This window comes from Zonotrichia leucophrys, chromosome 4A (genome assembly GCF_028769735.1).
Source record: "Zonotrichia leucophrys gambelii isolate GWCS_2022_RI chromosome 4A, RI_Zleu_2.0, whole genome shotgun sequence".
NCBI lineage: Eukaryota > Metazoa > Chordata > Aves > Passeriformes > Passerellidae > Zonotrichia > Zonotrichia leucophrys.
In genome coordinates this window covers 3253830-3275899 of record NC_088174.1, presented here as the reverse complement: position 1 = coordinate 3275899, position 22070 = coordinate 3253830, and the positions used below count along the sequence as shown (strand labels likewise).

Below are 22070 nucleotides of genomic sequence, written 5' to 3'. Positions count from 1 at the left end.
AAATAGTGGAAAACACTATCAAATCAAGAAGTAAATACAGTGGGCCTGATTCATGAAGCACTGGTTCTACTCTTGCAGCAGCCACTGCTTTCAGAGGAGATGGCCACAGAAACAACAAGTATCACTGTAGCCACAAGCACCAGTGCTCAGGGTCCTGACATAGAACTGGGGGCCACTGCAAGAACTGAACTATAAAAAGCCAAAAGACTCAAAGTGAATCACCCAAGATGTCCCTAACTAAACATTTCCTGACCGTGTATGATAAAAACGAGAGCAGGCTCCTGGTGCTAAAGTGATTTCAGCATTTATTGTAAGAAAAAGAAAGGCCTAAAGCAAGGGGGCCTGGGCCGAGCAGGAGCATTCCCATTGAGGATGCTGCAAGGCCTGTAGCAATGGCCCTGATGTTCCAGATGGAGCAGCACAGATTCAGTGGGTCAGAAGCTCCTTTTCATCCTGTGTTTTGTCCCTTTGGATTGGTTTCTTTTTGGATCCTTCATTTGCGTGAAGGTTTAAGGCGCTCGATTGGCCATTACAGCTCTGTCCAGGCTGGCTCGTGGTGCACTTTACTGAGCTGTGTTAGGGTACCTTGAGTACCGTATTTCTTACAACTACCCTTTAACCCCTTTTATAATATAACAACCAAACTAACAGCACATGCTTAACGATCTATCAACTATTTTACAACAGTTTCTAACCTATTTTTAACAATGCACAAACCTGGATACCCTCAGAGTTGCTCCTGTTGTCTCCAGGGCTAAGTTCTGGAGCCAGTGAGTTGGAGGACAACCTGGCAAGCCCTTCCATGGAGCTGCAGCCTGTGGGCTAAGGAGGATCTCCTGCAGCTGTGAGTGGCACCCACCTGAGTTTTGAGGGCACATCTGTGTAGAGCCTGAGGATGAATTTAGTGGGGACACCTGGGATGTAGGTGGTGGGGACCAGGACGTAGCGGCCTTGCTGCAGGGTCCTCCTCAGGAACACGCTGCGAGTGTTGGAGTAGGGAGACGTGGCCACTCTCTCCTGCACCGTCAGCTTGTGCAGCCTGTACCTCCTGTTGTCCTCCACCTGCAGCAGGAGAGGGGTTAGGGACAGCAGGGCTAAGGGCAGGGCTCTCCCTGAGCACCACACAGCTTTTCACCCAACAAGGCAAATCCTTTGGGAAGTGCTTTCTCATCCAGTTAAGCTGTGGCAGGTGAAAGTCTGGGGCTGGCAAAGATAGGAGCCCACTGAAAGAGATGATGTGATGTTACTAAAGAGCTTGGAATGCTTCCAGAGATGGACACACAGCCCAAGGACTGCACCTGCTCACACAAGACTGAGATCCCGTGGAAGAGGTTTTACAGTGACTTTTGTGAGCCAGAGAGAAGTTTGATAAGAGGATCCATGTTTGATAAGAGAATCCATGTTCATCCCTGAAAGAATTTTCTACCAAGGTTGTTGACATAGAAACCAAGAAAGATAGAAGGATAAATAAGAGAAACCTGCAACTGCCTATTGCAATGAGCATTTTCTTTGTCTTTCCTGACCAATTGTCCCAGACATCTTTTCATGAAAACCCTTTCCTTAGGATTTTTTACTCCTGAGAAGCTGAGAGGCCTCAGGCACAAAATGCAAACAATGATTATCTGCTGCTGTGGAATGCAAGAGGTGCATCTGTGATTGGCTCATGTGGTTGTTTCTAATTAATGGCCAATCACAGTCAGCTGGCTCAGACTCCCTGTTCAAGACAGAGCCTTTGTTATCATTCCTTCTTTTTTTTCTATTCTTAGCCAGCCTTCTGATGAAATCCTTTCTTCTATTCTTTTAGTATAATTTTAATATAATATATATAGTAAAATAATAAATCAAGCCTTCTGAAGCATGGAGTCAGATCCTCATCTCTTCCCTCATCCTCAGACCCCTGTGAACACCATCACAACCAATGAGTAAAGTGTAAACTGATGAGTTTGTTAGAATGTATAAAAAGCATGCAGGCTATAAAAAAAAAAAAAAAACAGTTTGAAGCCTTCTGAAAATGGAGTGTTGCTTTGTATTGTGACCATCTCAACTATGACAAGACCCCTCTGCCTCCTTTCTCTAGCCTTTCACAGCAGGCTCCCAATCCAGATGCACACAGCTGGATTTTCCTTGCCCTTTTCTGAATACAAAAGCCACAGAATAACCATGCATGTTTTCTTCTAAGCCTTGAAGTTGTGCTTAACTCTTAACATCCTCCCCAGAGTACTGGTATTGCCAAAGCAGAGTTTAAATCTAAACCTCTCTCTCAAGCAGCTCTGGAGCAAAGGCAGCCCTTCATTCTTTACTGTCAGCTCTCTTCCCAAGGCCTTTAGTCATGCTAATGAGCCTGGTGTGTAAGAATATATCTAAAATAGAAAAATTATTGATTAGAAATAAAAATAGAGTACTAAAGCTTCTAGGAAGGTGTGGTTTTCTTTTTCAAGCCTTTCCAAATTACAGGCATGAACAAGGGAAATTATTCTGCTTTCTGCAACAACACTTTTCAATATATGTGGTTAACAGGTGATTGGCAAATGAGTAGGTGTGATACAGATGTCAGCAGATCTAACCAACTGTTAAAAATTGCTTTTTTTTAAAGGTAGGGCCATAGATTTAATGTAGTCCCAGGAGCTGTAGCAACAGATGACAGGATTACCCCAATCCTCAGTGAAAGAGCAGAAAAATTGCTGTTTCTTTGCATCCCTCCTCTGAGTTCGAGTGTTTTCATTTTACTCAATCTGCCTTGAGAGTGCAATTAAATTACCATTTGAGAACCTGTGGTTCCTTTTCCCATATATTCATTTCCTGCTCACCAGTCCAGCTTTTGAAAAGACTTTTTTTCTAAGTGGCAAAAGACAAACTGCAGATTTTTCAACTTCATTCTTCTGGCTGTATTTGTTGGTGAAATGGAGGCAGAAGAAGGAGAAAAATCCTCCATATTTCAAGTATTAATATCATTTTGCCTTTCTCTAGAACGTTTTGGGGTAGGAAAACCACTTAAAATTATTTTGCAAGGTGCAAAATTTATTTATCTCAAATAAATGAAATTTATTCAAACAGAGTTCGAGCTGAACTAAAATCAGTTGAGTTTCCATGGCCTGAGTGCAGTGCCCACACAGAATTTGAGCACAGAACCAGACCCCAGGATAATCCTGGTATATTATGTGAAAGATCCATTTTCAAAGTAGTAACCACCAGAGTGAGTGCCCAGATCCCACAGACAGTAACAGAAGTTATAGGTCTGATTTTGCATATGCTGGGAGAGAGAAGCTCAGGAAGGTGGGAAAGTGAGTAGGAATGGATGAACAGATCACTGATTATCTAGATTTATCTATCTAGAGATAGATCTCTAGCTGCCAAAGATCTCACAGTCAGGGAGAAGCAGGACTGAGCAAACGGAACAAGCTCTGCACCAGGAGCACAGCTGGCTGCCCACCTTGAGGATTTCAAAGCCAATGGTGATGTTGTCTCCTTTGCCTTCTTTCTTGTACTTGCGGCGATCCTCCTGCTGTAAGGACACCAGCACTTTGTCCTGGGCCTTCTTCACATCAAAGAGGTACTGGGAGGAGACAGGAGAGAGAAGAGCTGTTGGAATTCTACCCTCAGGAGGCTGAGGGTAAAGCCATCACCAAGGAAATATGTTATCTGAGGTTGGAAATAGGGATGTGTGTTCTATCACCATCTGTCAGAGCTGGGGCAGTTCTCTGCTGTCCATGGGCAGTGTTTTCTTTCTCTCTCCCCCAGCCAACCCTCCCTCCAGGAGATCTCTGCTGTCCATGGCCACTGAGTGTCCCTGCAGGGCTGATCCAATCCCAGCATCCCATGGGGAGATGCTCCGCCCAGGGGAGGAGCCAAGCATTCCTCCCTGGATCCAATCTGAGCCTGGCACAGCACAGCAGCCTTTGCCCCCTGCATTGCCAGAGGAGCAGCTTTCTGCTGCCCTGCATGGCCAGAGGGAGCCCAGGCCCATCTGCAGCAGCCCTGGAGCTGCAGAGGAAAACTCCCCCCTTGTGCAGGATCCCTGCTGCAGCAGAGCCACAGCTGGCACTGCAGGAGGGCTGAGCCCCCATGGGATGGGGCTGCTCTGACTCTGGCAGGGTTGTTTTGTATTACTGCATTTTTATTTTATTGAGATTGCCTTGGCTGCAGAACCATCCACATCCCTCTGCCTTGGAGCTCTGCTGAGCAAGGCCCCCTCCCAAGCTCTGATTTGTGTTTTACATCACTTACTGCAGCAGAGAAAGCACAGGGCCTGGGAGAGTCCCAGGGGTTGTAAGAGAACCTAGAAAGTGAGATATAAAATGCAGCAATACCCAGTAAGGCACATTTTAATCCCTGAGCCATACACAGGTTACCCCCCCAGGCAGCCCAGGGTGCTCCAAGGCCATGGAGGGGTGGAAGGGCAACAAGTGGAACCAGGAAAGTTCTCCTGGTATGGTGACAGCTCTGCAGCTGTGACCTTCTTCTGATGGCACCTCAGCTGTCCCAGTGAGTAATGATATAGAAGTCAGTAGGTGACTGAAGAATACACAAATACTTGGCTGAAATTGCCTTATCAAAGGGAATGGAAGTGGCACAGTCCCTCTCTGCCCAGATAATCTCTCTCTTCTCCTGGCACTGAGGCCTCCTGTGAGGTTTATCTCTAGATTATGGTGGGGTGTGCCACAGTAGCCTAAGATAACAGAAATGTGTTCCTGCACTGCTGCTAAAACCCTTTTAATCACCTGGCCCAGAGATAACACTGGAATACAGAGGCCTTCCACTGCATCAGGCATTGCACTCAGCAGGAACTGTGCATTTTGTTCTCTGTGACAGCTAAACACTTACAAATGAGACCAGACAAGCTCTTGGAACACATCCAGAATTTCACAGAGTTATACCTGAATTCCATCACCCCCTGGAAATGAGGCACTGACAGAAGGCAGAGCAGTGAGGAACTGCAGGATGAGCTGGGAAGCTGAGACCTGATGTGAGCAGCAGAGGCTGCACTGCTGCAGCATCCTGCTCTGAAACAGGCTGCAGGCAGAAACCTCCCCTGCAAGTGCACAGAAGCAGATACAAAACTATCTTAATTAATCTGGACAGAAAGATCCATTCTCAAAGTAGTAACTACCAGAGTGAGTGCCCAGACCCCACAGAGAGTAACAGAAGTTATAGGTCTGAATTTGCATGTGCTGGGAGAGAGGAAGGCAGGAAGGTGGGAAAGGGAGTAGGCATGGATGAGTAGATCAACTGAATAGCTTGAAATGACCAGGTAGGTTGAGACAAGGAAAATTCCATAATGCTGATGAGAGGGTGAGCTTGGGGAAGAGATCAGGTACTTCCAGAATCTCACAGTAATGCCAAGGGATACTAACTAAATACAGTGGATCAAATCCCTGAGCTGTTTAAGGGGGTTAAGTGGGTTCTCTCATTAGAAAATCAGACTTGCTGCCTTTCTATGACTGGGAAAATGAAAGAAGTCCAGGCAGGACATCAGTAATTCTGTTATGTGTGTGACTCACCAGCCCCAAGCATGATCAGTCCTAAATAAATACATAAACCCTTCTGAGAAATTGCACCAAAACATGCAGCACACAGCACACCCTCAGGACAATGAGATTTTTTGTTTTGTAGTCACTGCCAACTCCTAAACAGGGTGGGTACTTCAGGAGCCCCAGCTGAAGTGGGTACACTTCAATACCTCACAAAACTTCACACCTGGGGGCTCTGCAGGAAGGTCTCTTTATTATCAAATACCCCACAAAACACAGGGGTTCCCACCTGGGGGTTCTGCAGGAAGGTGTCTCTGTTATCAAAGCAGCCCCCAGATCGGTTCAGCAGGGGCTCTGGATGCTTTGCCCAAGCCCCATACATCATTTCCTTCTCCCAGGTCTTGTGGAGGCTGAAGCAGGAGGTGTTCACAGTCCTGCAGATGTCCACATCTGTGAAATTCTTACACCAGTCCTCAAACGTCATCCTGCTCCAGGCAACACCAGGGAAGAAATGGTTTGTTTAAAAACAGTGATATTCACGGACAGAGCCAAAACAAAACACAAAATCTTCCAGTAATTTGAAGAGGAGGCATTGCTCAGCTGTCCAGAGGACAAACTGATTCACTGGAAAGCTTTCCATGTGGAAATACTTGTGAAACCACAATCAGAGAGTTTTCATTCAGAGCAGCATCACTCAGTGTGTTTGGTCAGATCAGGATCTGTCCTGTTGCATCTCCTAAGCCTGAAGGACTGCTTGAACCTCCCTTGATTTGATAACACATTTTGCAAAGGCCAGAGAGATCACCTGCAATTAAAGCAGGATCCAATCCTCACTATTACAGTCCTTTCATCTGTCTCTGAGCACAACTCCAACCTCTGCCCTCTGGACAGAGCTTTTCTTTAACCCCATCTTGCCTGTGCCTGCTAAAGGAAGGGGCTGGACTGCAGAGCAGCTGAAAACCAGCTTGGTTCCTTGAATTACCATCATGGCCTGGCTAATTCATGGCCCAGAGCCAGACCCTGCAGCTGCCAGTCCTGACAAAGCCAACAGCACGATTTTCACTGTGAGCCCTGCCAGCTCACTTGATGCAATATTGATCATCTCCTGAAGGACCTGCTGGGCTAAGGATCTAAGCTTTAAGCAAGGTCAAAATTAATAGAGCTCTAGACATTGGATAGAGAATGAACACTTGGAGAACAACAAAAAATATCAAAATTCACTGGATGCAACTCTATTTTTAGATGCCTCAGCCATTGCTGATCTACAGACAGGCATAGTACTCAATAAACAGGGTGTGAAATGCTCATGGTACTTCCTCAGATATTTTTGCCCATTTCAAAATTTAACTGATCTAAACAGTGTTCAATGTTGGGCATTGTGTCATGTAAACCAGCACATGCCCTCCTGGTTTCTGAGAGATTATTCTAAATATAGGCAAGAGATTCTGAGAGCTACTAATTCTGTTCTACTAGTTTAAAATCCATTTTTATTATTCTTCCCTGTCATCCCTTGGGAGTTTGAAAGAAACAGACCTTGGGATAACTTTACCCATCTGTTTTTGAAGCTGTTAAATGGCAGATTAATGACAGTTCCTCAGTGTAGCCAGTGTCTCCAAACCCTTCTCATCACTCCCACTCACCAGAACTCTCCATCATTCTCAACAGTGAGCCCCAAATTCTTGCGCTCAGAATCACTGACTTTCTTCCACTCTTCGGAACTAAAAGGAAATAATAAAAAAAGGAAAAAAAATCAACAATAAAGATGATTAATAAAATAAAACCTCTCATCTTTAAAAAAATTGAAGCAAAAAAATCTCTCCTGCTTTGTGGCTTTAAAAAGAATATCAGAGTACTGAAAGGGCAGATGATATTGATGGAAGTGTGAGGCTTTCAGGAGGGGTTTTAAAACATTAATTGATTTGAAAGCTACTAAAGAAGAAAGAGATTAATAGGAAATAGGCTCAACTAGAGCAGAACTTTATTGATTTCCTTTGTCACACCCTCCATTAGAACTCTTAAACACTTAAACAGCTGGTTTCCAAGGTCACAGGAGATTGACTCCATTCCCTGAAGGCCCCTCAAATGAAACCTGGTTTTCCTCCTCGGGAGCTTATTGAATGCTTCACTTAGACCAGAGTATTCTCTTTGTCTTTTAATCACCTTAATAAAACAGGCCTGAGGTCTGAGATTTCCCCAGGGGCCTTTGGGCAGAAACTGCTGGAGCCTGAGCACAGTGTCCAGTGTGCAGAGGGATATTCCAGTGCACAGACCCTTCAGGCACCTGCTCCAGCAGCCTCCTGCTGCAACCCAAACCAGACCCTGTTTCTGATGGGTTACACCAGACAAACAGAGCCACAACTCCCCCCTGCCCCTCCAAAAGCACCCAGAGGCTAAAGCTGCAGGAGGCTGGAAGGAGGAAAAGGGAGGCTGCTTACCCTAATAGGCATTTTCTTAACCTGTTTGGAAATTGTCAATTTAATTCTGCTAGACCAAAGCGATGGGCCACCATCAGAGTGCTCAGTGCTGGCCTGAGTGGCAGCTGTGCCAGGCTACTGGAGAACCCTAAGGGCTTCAGCTAAACAAGACACAGCAGCTCTGTTGTGCATTCTCTGCATTTCACCCAGATCAATCTTGCTGAAAGTAGTAGAGTTTTGCTAGTTAAAACACAGATTATAAGAAATTAATATACTGCTGTTAAGAACACTGCAATGTTAAATACAAAATGCTAGCTGGTGTGCCCAGTGCTGAATTGTCACATATTTTTCATGTATAAATCACCCATGATGGGAGACATCCCCTCCAGCAACAATTTCTCTTGCTGTGGCGATACCTGTTAAGCCCATGGCCCACAAGAAAATTCATTAGAAAAAAAAAATCACAAATATGGCACTTTTACAGCATTTTTCACCAGTCACTTAAATAATCTACAAGACTTTTACCATCCCCAGCAGCTGGAAATGACAGGTGAGAAACTAAGTCACAGACAAGCTCAGTAGTGAAACTGGGAATGATCCTTGTGTTCTTGATTCCTGAGCTATTTTTTCTTCCCATGTTCCAGTGGGCCAGAAGAATGATGTAAACAGTAAATAAGGTTGAGATAGCCAGGACAATAAATAAGGTCCAGACTCCTCCAGGACACGCTCATTTTCTCAGAGTAAAATGGGCAGAGGTGGCAAAGGCGTCCAACCATCTCTGAGCAGGAGTGTGTCCCACAAATTGCAGTGCCCCAGCACAGCTTCACCCTTGGACACTGGATTTGCAGCTCTTACCTGTCACTCCAAGCACCGTGCCACTCTTTCTTGCCCCAGGGGTTCCTCAGCCTGATCACGAACAGCTTTTCTGCCTTGAAGGAGAGCACCATGGTCTCCCCAAGGCGCAGTTTCCTGATGGCAGTCACAGAGTAGGCATGGCCCACGATCAGCCCCATCGCTGTCTCTGCCTCGCTGGGCCGCCCAGGGGACTCCTGGGGCATGGAAAATGACAATTAAACAAAAAGAACTCACATCTCTGAGGAACCTGATGTGCCAGCAGCTCTCTGGCCACAGAGAGAAACAGATAACTTTGCCAGGCATCATTCTGGGAAGGGCTGGGAGAAGATCAGAGAAAAGAATGAGAAACAATTCTTATCTTCACTTGCTGCACCTGGTGTTGTGCACATGTGGAATGTGTTATGGAGATTTGTTTAACAAAGGGTGGTTTCTTAATTAGCCAATGGTGATGGTGTTTTAACGAAAGGACCAATTGGGTCCACCTGTAGCGAATTAGGGTATAAAAAGTATGGGTTTCTTAATAAAGGAATTATCAGCATTCTGAAATATATAGTCTATGTCAGTTATTACCTGGCTGGGGACCTGTTGTGCTGAGAACCTGACAGATCCATGTTCAAGGGGAAGAACAAAAACAAAATTGTTTTTCATTCTCTTCCTGAGTGATCTTACTGTGCATAATAACACCACTAGGAATCAGAACTAGGGGCTCACTAGTGGGGTATTGTTAGTGCCAGACAATTCCAGTGCCAGACAATCCCAGGGCACAGGGGAATCCTGCCTGCTGCAGCCAGTCTGTCTCCTCCTGGCCTCAGAGTTACAGGCAAGGCTGATGGAAAATCAGCCCTCCTAAAATCTTGGCATCTCTACCAAATGGCTCTTCTGCACACTGATGGCTGTGCCCAGACTGTCTGGGGTGTCCTCACCTGGGCACTCATGAATTTATTTGGCTATCCAATGCTTGTTCTTGTGTTGGAATAAATTAAAAGGAGGAACTACTGGCAGTGGGTAAAGTGGGAGAGCACAGGCACAAGTAAAAAGGTTTCCAAGGCATTTGTGTCCTGTACCTCACTCACTCCTGGCAGGGCTCTCTTATGTGGTAAAGGGAAGATCTGTAGCGTGCTTTAGGAACTGGGTTTGCTCATCATAAACTCCACATAAGAATCCCAGTTTCCAGCAGTGATCAGGCTGTCCCTAAACTAACCCTAGGCTGTCCTGTTTGATGACCTAGGCCTGATCAGATGCTGATCTAAGAGTAAACAAAAGTAGTCAAGCTCTGAAAAATAGCACAATTTCATTCAATGCATCCAAATCTCCTGATCTAAACCCAGAAAAGCAGCACCATACAAAGCTGTTGGAGTTGTTTTGATGGTGCTGGATCCAGATTCTCCTCACCCTCACTGAATCCAGCCAAGCCACGCTTGAGTCTCTCTCATCTATCACCCACAGGGCCTGGAAACACTCATTCCCTTGGATATCAAGGAAGGAAGATTTGACTCAGTGCAGGTCCTTGTGTGTAAACTTGTAATTACTTAATTAATGCTCAATCAAGCCTTGGCTGGGGCAGAGAGAGCAAGAGGTGTGGTCTCTTGGTGTTACTAATGCAAATATTTAAACATAAATATGTTTTTATAATTAGACATTCATATATTAGTATAAATATATGAATATTTAAATATAAATAAGGACTTACCATAAGTGGGAAACGCCATAGTATTTCCTCCGATAATTTTACCCATTTCAAAATTTAACTGGCCTAGACAGACAAGATCTTTGTCCTAAGGCAAATGTTGCACTGATACAGCAGTGCTTAGCCCCAAAGGTAAGAAATCACATTAAAAAAAAAAAAAAAAAAAAGGGAGGAAGGAGAAATCCCTATCAAATTGGAGCTGACAGATGGGCTGGCAACTGTGAGAGTGTCACCAAGGCCTCTGTGCCTCTCTCTGACAGCAGCTCCCAGAGAATCAGCTCAAGTGTTCCCCCAGCCTGGCTGACATCCCCTGGCTCTGGCTCCCTCCTGTGTAACACTTTCACTGGCATTTTTCACAACTAAAAGCAAACAAAGAGTCCTTGACAGCACGGGAGTCTGTAACTTCTCCTGCTGCCTTTATCACCTCACCCCCCAGGCTTTTCTCACTGCTGGCCTTTCCCACCTCATTCTGAAGATACTTATTTCTTTATTCAAATGAGCTATTGAAGCATCTCCTGTCTGTTCAGATTTCCAAATGGTGATGCTCAAGGCCATTCTGTAATCCAAGGCAAATGATGGCATGTTTGTAAGGCAGCAATGAAGCCACTTGAGTATTAAATATTCTACACCTAGCAAGCTCCACTGGGTGCATATTACATCAAAAAGTGACAAATGCAGGCAAACTTAGGAATGGCCTCTCTGCAATCAATGTTTAGAAGCATTTGTGTTTAATTTGGAAGGCAGAAACATAATGCCAGGAATTAGTGGAAGCACTTCAACTGCCTGATTAATTGCTCTTTAAAATACAGCTCCTTGTATCCTGGTCAATCACCTCAGTAAATTCTTGTTAACAAATAGAACTGCTCTAGCATTTGGGAGCAGCCCATCATTCTGGAAACAATGTCTGCAGCAACAATTCACACCAGGCAGTCTCCTCTGAGCAAATCAGATGGAATTCTTGCAAATAAAAATTCAGGCCTTATGAAAAAAAAGGTAAAACAAAACCCAAAGACCTTGAAGCTTTCGTTTCTGAGCTGTTTCCTGATGTTGCTGGAAAGGACAGTCCCTGTTCTATCTCAGGGTAGTTTGTGTCCCAGAAGGTACCAGGTGTATCAAATTCAGGTCCCCCTGATGTGAGGAATGATTGGCATTGATTCAGAAGGCTGAACAATTGCTTTATTAAAACTATACTATATTACTTAATACTATATTATAACTATACTAAAGAGTTACTATATTATATTATATTAAAGAGATACTAATGAAAAACCCATGACTATCTGAGACAGTCAGGACACAGCTTTGAGCCAATTGACCAAGGAATGAAAACAATCCTCAGTAGAATCCACCTGACAAATCCCTCCAGGTGAACAATCTTCCTAACACATTCCGCAACAGGAGCACAGAATAGAGATAAGAATTGTTTTCTCTTCCCCTCTCCATGCTTCTCACTGCCTTCCCAGGAAAATCTTGTGTGGATTTGGGAATGTGGAAAAAGCCCATGTGGATTTGGGAAAGCTGTGCCTCCTGCTTTCTGTGAAGAGAGCTGAGGCCACACCAGTGTTCCTCTTTGGTGCCAGGCCCTGATGCAGGACAGTGCATGGCGAGGGCCACATCAAGAGGCAGCAATCTCAGGAACCCCCAAAACCAGCTGATTTTCTGCTGTTCTTGACAATTCCACAGCTCTCTTCATACTAACAAGAATTTCTGAATGAATCTTCATTCACAGAGAGGGAAATGAAAGCAAAATATTTAAGTGATTTAACTAAGATCCGCCTCAACTAAGGCCTTAAACTGAAGCAGGGGCCGTGGGGGAAAACGCTGAAATGCACTTAGATGCCAACCCTCAGCTCCTAGAAAATGATTCCTTTTCTGTGGGCTGCTGGATTAATGGTTCATGATAAATGATTAAAAAAGTCATTTTAAAGCAATTTTTAAGGAAATATTCAGGTGCCATTGCAGTTTGTTTGCCTTCAGATGTGATAACAGCTGTGGAAAAGGTGAGGATTTCAGACTATCCAGCCAGGGTCTGACATTGCAGACTTAGGGGAGTTCAGTCCAGCTGTCAATGGTTTGCCTCCTGTGGCCAGGGGCTGGGCCATGGGTGCTTTGTGAAGCACAGAGCAGCCTCTGGGAGCTGTTATTCAACCATCTTCTAGCATGGGACTTGAGAGGGGTAAATCTTCCTCAGAAACCATCCCCTCCCTGCTGACTGCAGGAACTTCACGGCTCCTCATGTGGGCACTGAGATACCTGAGCCCCACATGAGCCAGCACAGGCAAGTTCTGCAGGTTACTGCCAGTGGGGAGATTATTCAATATATTGACTATATTACATATATTCAATATCAAATAGCATTACCTGAATAACCAGGTGAGCTCAGCCCTTCAGCTCAGCTCCACTGTTACCCTGGGCTGCACTGGCACAACCAAAGTCAAGAGGTCTCAGCAGCTCTGTGCCAGAATTGTTTTCTCTAAAGATATTTCTCTAAGAAATAAAGTAGTTGAATGCTGCTATCTGCTGTGTGAATTAGGGTGGATTTACCTCAGGTCAATTCACAACTGTAACCATTCAGAAAAAAGAATTTCAGACACACAGTGAAGTGGCAGCACAAGCAGTTGTGATTGTATTTAGTGTCTCCTGTAGCTGGAAGCACTTGCTGGATTTCTCCATACAAAGCTTTTCCAAACATGCCAAGGAAGGACATACTCAATATCCTAATAATGGTATTTATTTCAGAGTATTTTCATTAAAATCCATCTCTCTGTACTCACCGAAATGGAGCAGCTGATGAACCCTCCTCTTTTATGCACTTTCATCAAGTCTTCAAACAGCTTCATCTGCTCAGAAATAACCTCACCATATTTGCCCTCTTCCAAATTAATGGATTCTGCCACTGCTCCAGTGAAATCCACCAGGGCTTCTGCAGCACAGCCTCCATCCAGGGCTTGGTAGGATCCAGCCAGCCTGGGGGCAACGCAGAACCTGCTCAGTTTACAGGGGCCTGGAACAAGTGCTCTAATTTGGCTTGAATGTAGGCAACATGTTTGTGTTTCACCAAGGAAAAACAGAACAAAAAAAGAACAGAACAAAATAGAGATGGAGAGAGCAAGAGGTGTGGTATCTTGGTGTTATTAGTGCAAATATTTAAATATAAATGTTTTTATCATTGCACATTAATATATTAGTATAAATAAATATAAATAAGGACTTAAACACAAATATGAAATGCACATAGTATTTCCTCAGATGTTTTTACCCATTGCAAAATTTAGCTGGTCTAAACAGACGAGGCCCTTGTCCTAAGGCAAATGTTGCACTGATACAACAGTGCTCAGCCCCAAAGGTAAGAAATCACATAAATGAACAGAATCACAGATAAGAACAGAGCAAAAAAGCCTGAGCAAACTGCAGATAAATCTTCTCTGGTTTCTAGGATCCTTAAGGATTTGGGCTGCTGAAGTAGACAGTATTGCAGTAATTTATTATTTTAACAGAGATTAAAGGAGTTTGCAGTCTTTTTTAGGTTCTCTGCCAGCAGCAAAACTAAAACCTATGGAAAGTGTGACAGAATTGAAAGACAAAGGGACAACACTGAGGACTACAAGGACAAGGAACCAGCTCATACTTAGCATAAGCTTTCTCCAGCAGAGCACTCCAGAATTCATTCCTCACGTTGGAATGGCAGTAGATGAGCCTCCCATTCTCTGTGGGCAGCAGATCATCCACCACCACCTCTGTCCACTCCCCAAAGCGCCAGAAGCGGAAACGGAAAATCCCAGCGTATTTCCTTGGGCTTTTGGGGTCCCACTCCTGCTCACTGTAGTCTGGAATCACCTGAGAAACCATGGAAGGGTGGGGAAAGGGCCAGATCACTTGGTTTTAGGATTTTAAAAGTTTAATAGTAATAAAATGGCTGTAAAAATAGTCATATAATTAGAGTAATAAAAATTTGGACAATTAGGATTAGGACAATACGAGACAATAAAAACAAAGAGTTATGGACAGTCTGGGTACCTCCTTCTGGGCAAAATAAGCCCAAAAAAGGACCCACGTTAACAGAGGATTAACCCTTAAAAACAACAGCCTGTTGCATATTCATACACCTCATACATGATGCATAAATTCCATTCAAACAAAGGATTCTGTCTGGTCAGTGTCAACGTCTGCCTCTGAATCCTAACAGCATCTTCAGGGCTGAACGAGGCAGGAAGAAGTTCATTTCTTCTGATAAGGGAGTAATAAATTCTCTTCCTCTGAAAGATTTAGGTGTCCTATGGCTGCTATCTGGCGTGATTACCTCATTCCTCTCTTTAAAAAAATATCTCACATACATAGTTTCTATTTTAACATTATGTTATAGCCTAAAATTATATTTAACACTCTACTTAAGAAAATTAATACAGCATAACTTTCTAACACAACAAATATAATATTCATTTTAATATTTGTGAAAAGCCAATCATAAAATACGCATTTTTCACAGAGGGGAAGTTCAGCAAGTGCACTGTGCTGAGGTTTATTCCCAGGGCAGTCTGTCCTAGAACATGTTAAAGAAAGGGAAGACTTGAATCCACCAAAATTCACCCCTTGTTAGTCCTAGGGAGAAAAGCAACCAAGGTTAGCTTGGTTTATCAGTTTTATTTCCTGCACTACACATACCAATCACCCACCTGCTGCCAGAGGCTCTTCTTCAAAGCCAGGCAGGAGCACGCAGCCACAAACCAGCAGTTCCCCAGCTTGCCCTGGTGGAAGTCGTGGGAGCTCATTCCGTCCACAAGCAGGTGGGGATCTTCACAGAGGTCCTGGCAAAGCAAACCAGAGATTGCTGGAGACTCCACTCCTAAAATGAGCACAGCATCCTTCCAGTCAAGAAAAGCAGCAGGAATTGATGCTGCTGACACCTGAGCTCTGAGATTCTCCTTGTCAAGCCTCTAAAGGGGGGGAATGCTGCCTTAAGATTTTAGCCTGTATATGTTTCAAATCCTGTGCTGCAACACTTCATATGAAGTGTAGTTCTTCTGTGTACTGTCTTCACACTTTGGTCAGACAAAACAATTCATCTGGGCCTGGAACCCAAGGACAGCCTACAGCACCAGGCCCCAAAAAAGTACAAACAAAAGTGAATTGGGGAGAAGCAAACTGAGGGAATGTGACTTCATTACCTGAAGCTGTAACTGGGGAATGAACCTCTGATATGCAAATAGACCAAACTCATATCTGTCCAAAGAACTCGTGACCATTGTCCATCTTGGGTGTAGCCTCTGCCAGGCTCCTGCACTGCCCAAGGTGAACCTGTTAATAGCCTTTAATAAATACCCACTTTTTTATTTTAACTTTGTCCAGCCTCTGTTCTAGGTAGCCATTCCAAGGTATCATCTCCACTGCCATTCCTTTGGCTGACACACTGGAAACCCTCCTTCACCAACAGCCTGGGTCACTGCAGTAACCCCAACCCATCAGCACCACAGCAGGAAGAGAACACCTCTTTGCGAAGCACACTTTTCATTCTCTGGGTCTCACGGCTCTGGCTCCTGTTAGAATTATTTGTCCCTCCTTTCCTGGCTCCATCTCTATCCACATGCAGATTCCCACCAGAATGCGGCTGGGATGTCTCCCTGCTCCTCCCTGGATTACACCTTGCACTAAAGGGAGAACCTCTCAGTTTCAGAGACCATGGAAAGCCACAGGGGTGCATTTTGCAGCACAAAATCCTTGGCAGAGGTGTCCTGCTGAATGGAGAGGGAACCTCCCACCAATACTCCATCCCTAACTGGTGTGGAACCTGCAGGGTTCACCCCAGTGACTACTCCTGACACTGCTCTTCCTGGCTGGCTGAGAAGATGGCAGAGAAGTTCTGTTCTTTCACAGTTTAATAACCCTCAATTTCAACACTGTGGAGATGATCCTATATCCAAGCATTAGAAAAGCAGAATAAGTAACTCAATCTCATCTCAAAATGTCAGGAGTCTGTCCTGCAGATGTCCTGCAGTCTGTCCTGTCTGCCATCAGCAGCAGAGGAAGGAGCTGTGCTCCTCAGCTATGGAATTCTCTCTGCCCTTTGGCAATTAAAGATGATGATCCCCAAACAGCAGGAGTGCAACCCAAGCGTGGCTACACACCACAGGCATCCATCCCTCTGATGTGACTCTGACAAATCAGTGCCAGATTAACTCATTTCCAGAGAAAAGAATCACCTCAGTGCTCAGCTGATGATTTCAAAATCTGGGCTGGTTTAGCCAATGGCTCCTGAAATCAGCTCATAGCATAGAATTCGTGGAGTTGCAGCCATTCTCCTTAAGGAAATATTTTGGGCATGAGACTTTTCTCATTAAATAGCAGCTGACATTTTAAATGCCTTTTGGGAAACAAGCAACTGATCACTGCATGACACTGCTCTCCTGTCAGGAATTCTCACGTGTCTGCACTTAGAGAAAATTCAAAGCTTATTAAGAGACCTTAACAAAAATCTGAGTAACAAAAAAGGTGCCCAGGAGGAAAACTGAGCATGGACAAGATGCTCATCAGCATCATGGACAGATTCATTCAGCCTCCCTGGATGTTCTGACATGGAATGGCACTTCAGAGATGTGAATCCACCTATCTGCAGGGGTAGACATCAGTTGGCCACTTGGCTTTCATGGTGGTAGCACACATCCACATCCACTTGGGCCAGATTCCATTTCATATCCCATTTCCTGGCTGCTCTGGCATTAATAATTTCTAGTTTGTTTTTCCTTTCAAAATGTTATTTTCTTAGAATAATAAATGAGGGATAAATGGAGCCATTGGGGTTAGAACTGTCCAAACTTTTCTGTCACTAGTGGAAGCCAAAACTTTAATTAGTTTTAGAAAGAAATTAAGCACTGCTGTGTATTATGAATATCTTATTTGGTTTGTTTTGATAAAAATAACCACATTAAATTGCCATTTTTTAATTGAAGTGTGTCTTGCATCTCACAAAGTCCTCAGAGGAAAAACAGAGCAGCATTTGCCAACTGCCAAAATTTATGGATGAGATCAGCATTTGCTGAGTGCTGGGGTCCAAAGCAAACATGGAACAGCAGAGCTCAGAAACAGAACCTCCCTGCTTCCCCCAGAGCCACCAAATTCTCCAGGATCCTGCCTGATAAATCCTTTCTGATTAAACCCCCTAAGAACCCCGGAGTTCTGGGGCTAAAGAACAGTGTAAGAAAATGCCACCAATTCTGTTTCTTTTATTAATTAATAAATTAATAAATTAAAGAATTAATGTCATTATAACAGCTTCTGTGGTGACTGTCACTGTGTGGCTCAGATGAGACACAATAACACTGAGGCACAGCCCAGAGCTCACTTCAGCTCTTTGCTCTCTTCTGGGCTTTGTGATTTTCACCACTTATGCCATATAGTAAATTCTTAGGAATACTTTTATCTATCTAAGCCACAATTCCCCCAACACAAGCTAGAAACGTGCTATTTCAATGTATTATTCTGCAGTCCTTGTGAGGGTCTTTAAGCATTTTTGGTTGCCCTAAGCATGTAAAAATAGAAATTAAAAAGAAAATATATTAAAAAATTTTAAAAATATATTTTTCTACAATGCTCCCAGCAGTTAGTATATCTAATGTGACTGTGTTCACAGGGGTCTCAGGAAGAGGGAAGAGACCAGGAACTGACTCCATGTTTCAGAAGGCTTGATATATTATTTTATGATATATATTATATTAAAACTATACTAAAATAATAGAAGAAAGGATTTCATCAGAAGGCTGGCTAAGAATAGAATAGGAAAGAATGATAACAAAAGCTTGTGGCTTGGACAGAGAGTCCAAGCCAGCTGACTGTGATTGGCCATTAATTAGAAACAACCACATGAGACCAATCTCAGATCCACCTGTTGCATTCCACAGCAGCAGATAATCATTGTTTACATTTTGTTCCTGAGGTCTCTCAGCTTCTCAGGAGGAAAAATCCTAAGGAAAAGATTTTTCATAAAATATGTCTGCAACAATATAAATGTTCCCAATTTAGGATAGCTGAGGATCAAGCCAGTTACAATTGGAGGAATTCCAAGGAGGAGACACTGACAGGAGATGTGATCCAGGCACTTCAGGAGTCCCAATCCCTTCTCTCTTGCTGCCTGAGCACTCAAGCACTGGGGCTGGGAGTTCCACCAGAACCTCCTCCTTTGCAGACACGATGGTTTAACCCCAATCCTTTTTCTCAGGATCATCTTGCATCATCTGTGCTGTGAAGGAGAGAAATATCTTCCCATTTCCAAGGAAACATTTAATTGTAGTTACTACAGGATCCCACTACACACCACTAATGCCTGACAGCCACCCTGTTTCTGACACAGCCCCACAATAAAAGCAGTTGTTGCAGTATTTGTGCCTGCAGGGAGCATCCCAAATGCAGAGCTGTCCCCATTTCTCCCCTCACACATGTACACAATGAAATAAACACCATCTGCAGAGCTCTAATTGGGCTGGGCACAGTCTGGAAGTGAGGTTGGAGGTTTCAGGGTCTCCTGGTTCTGCTTAAAGCCCTGATGCCCTCATTGTCCTACCAGGCTTTCATTTACATGGCAGAAGTCTGGTTGTGTCACCTCCCATCCTTGCTGTGTAGTTGAAATATCTGACATTCAGAAACTGATGCTGTGAGGAATAAAGTGGCTCAGAAACCCCTTTTTCCTGATTTTAAATGGTCCCTTTATTTGTAACAGAGCAACCTGGTCAACTGGCTTGCAATCCTATCCCAGTCTGGATCCTACAGAATTCCCATTCCTGCCTTCCTAGCCCTCATCCAAGCAGCAATGAAAATTCTGATGGGGGAGATTAATTCTTATCTATAAAATTTTCTCTCTGCCCAGCCGAGGTCTGCTCAGCAGGGCAGGCACAGGCACTCTGACTGCCCCCGGGGTGGTGTTGTCTCTTTATACTACAAACTACATATAACATATTTACACTTGATTCCCAATACCCATCACCTGTGTTAGACAGTGCACTTCTACTCCAGACCAATCCAAAGTGCCAACATCACTGCAGAAAATGGAGAACGAGAAGAAGAAGAAGGAAGGCTGGACATGCCCAGATTTCTCCATCTTGTCCCCATAACCCCCATACCAAAAATCCTAAAATCTACATTTTCACCCTGTGATCATTTTGTTATTACACCATTCAAACCTGTGTGACTTTCAGGTCCTCATACAAAGTTGGCAACTTGCTCCAGGGGTCACAATCAAATCCCCAGGTGCTCTGGGCTGTGTGCCAGGGTCTCTGAGCCCCCGGTGGGGTCCCAGCAACTCTGGACACCCGGAGGGATGCACTGAGTTCCGACACTTGCTGAGATCAGGAGGGGACTTTGGGCAGGTTTAGCCCCAGGTGTCTGTCTGTCCACCCTGAGCTCAGGATGTGCAACTCCTCTGAAAGCTCTGTGCCCATCATCCAGCAGCACCAGTTCCTGAAAGTGAGATAATGCCCTGCTTCAAGAGAAACTGAGCAGCACAGGAGCAAGGGGAAGGGCATGCCAGAGCTCCAGCCTTGTGTAAAAGAAAACTCAGCTATCTGGGGATTGAGAAATGCTTCTTTCCCCTCCTCCCTCTCTGCTAAACCCTGTTACAAAACCAAATGCATCACAACATTTTTATAGTGTTCTTTTTTTCCTTTTTCAGTCTGGGGCTAGTGGTGACTAATGCTCAGTCCATGGGTTTCAGTCCTGCCCTGCCTGTGGGACACGTGTGTTTGGGGAGGATCTGAATCAACGTTTTGGAAGAAAAAACCCCAAAAATTGCAATTGGGCAACATGGTGTATATCTTGGCTGTCTGTGGGTTTCACCTGACCCCTGGAGCAGCTGTGCTGCTCTCTCCAGAATGCTGACAGGGCTGGGCAGGGCTCAGTGAGTGATGGGCCCTAGGGCTGGCCTCCTCCTGAACCTCCTGACAAAGCCTTTGCTGAAGCTCTGCCAGCCCTCTGCCACTGCAGCCCAGAAATCACTGCAGACTCCAGTGAGAGATTTGCTGTTCTCCCAGAGCCCCTAGACAAGGACAAACCACCTCAAATCACCTCTTGCTGCACCATCTGAGTTTGTGATGCTCCAGAACTGCAGCACATCCATAACACCTCTAGAGAAAAGCTGCCTTGTTTGAGAAGAACATTTTGATTTTCACTGAATTTACCAGAACCCAGCCTTTGCTTCCTGCCTTCTTCCCCTTGGACCTATTCCCTTCTCTAAACTCAATTTGTGTGACTTTTCCCCAGCAGCAGCAGCAGCAATCAGAGATGCCATTCTGAGGACAGGATTCACCTCAGGCAACATCAGATTCTCTCAGCCAGATGTCCAAACTCCCCTGGAAGCAGAGCTCAGGCCCTTCCAAAGGGCAATGCACAGACATCACCCTGCCACTGCCATGCTGCTGGGACATGGAGAGAGCCCTGGGTCTCTACTGATCATATAAACTGAGACAGTGTTCACAGGGGTTTTCAGGTAAGGGAAGAGACAAGAATGTTGACTCCATGTTCAGAAGGCTTGATTTATTATTTTATGATATGAATTACATTAAAATTATACTAAAAAGAATAGAAGGAAAGGTTTCATCTCAGAAGGCTAGCTAAGCTAAGAATAGAAAAGAAAAGAATGATAACAAAGGCAGCTGCCTCAGACTCTCTGTCTGAGCCAGCTCTGCTGTAATTGGCCATTAATTAGAAACAACCACATGAGACCAATCACAGATGCACCTGTTGCATTCCACAGCAGCAGATAACCATTGTTTGCATTTTGTTCCTGAGGCCTCTCAGCTTCTCAGAAGGAAAAATCCTAAGAAAGGACTTTTAATGAAAAGATGTCTGCGACAATAAGCCTAAATATAAAATTGTTCACAGCAATTTCAACCCCTATGAAACTTGGTTTTCAGCTATTCCAAACTACAACAACTGTGACATGATGTGGGGGAAAAAATTAATCAAAGTCCCAATTTAATTGGCTAAAAATGTATATGTTTCAACTTTCTGGGAAAAGTGATAGTTTTCCATCCTAAATGGACCATTTTGGGGTCACTAATCTGAAGTTTTCTTGCAAAATGCTTTTACAAGGATTTATTCTGATTTTGAGGTGGCGATGTTCCATGAAAAACAGGTAAATGTAGCAGCAGCATTTGAAAGAAAATCTGAATGTAGCCATGTACCAAAGCAGGGAAAATGTTTTTGCATTAAATGCAATAAAAGAGGATGGCCAGGCACAAAGCCAGTCCTTGGAGCAACTCCCTGACATCATTTCCTAAACACCCTGACGTGGCTGAGGTCAGACATGGGCTGTAAGGCCACTCATCACACTCAAAGGCCACCCACTGTTCAGCTCCAGCTTTTTACTGCTTCCTCAAAACAAGTTTGTCCATCAAATTCTTGGACAAGTTTCCTCAGATGTGGAATAAAAACAATAAGAAAAGGCGGTTGGAAAAAGTCACACACATTTTTTCACAGCACTGAAATATTCAGCACTGGAGCAGTGTGGAATAAACCATTCCCAGGTCAGTACTCCTGACTGTCCAGCTCTGCCTGGGGAGGAAAATATTTGTTTGCCTGATAATGAGCATCATTTTGGCTCAGGGGCCATGATCTTGTCCAGTCTGACCTTCTGCTGTGTCTCAGGGGGCTGGCAACCAATGC

At 44.3% G+C, this 22070-nt stretch overlaps 1 protein-coding gene across 2 annotated transcripts in view; it reads right to left on the bottom strand.

The window, feature by feature from the left end:
- The window catches only part of CAPN6 (calpain 6), a 55445-nt gene that overhangs the window by 7698 nt on the left and 25677 nt on the right, over window positions 1–22070 (bottom strand). For both annotated transcript variants that reach the window (XM_064713079.1, XM_064713080.1), the window contains exons 4-11: window positions 15098–15229; window positions 14053–14261; window positions 13199–13391; window positions 8738–8931; window positions 7109–7186; window positions 5758–5953; window positions 3431–3553; window positions 860–1062 (exon numbers count right to left, since the gene is read on the bottom strand). In XM_064713079.1, the coding sequence (XP_064569149.1) occupies window positions 860–1062; window positions 3431–3553; window positions 5758–5953; window positions 7109–7186; window positions 8738–8931; window positions 13199–13391; window positions 14053–14261; window positions 15098–15229 (1328 nt within the window). The remainder of the gene's footprint in view (window positions 1–859; window positions 1063–3430; window positions 3554–5757; window positions 5954–7108; window positions 7187–8737; window positions 8932–13198; window positions 13392–14052; window positions 14262–15097; window positions 15230–22070) is intronic.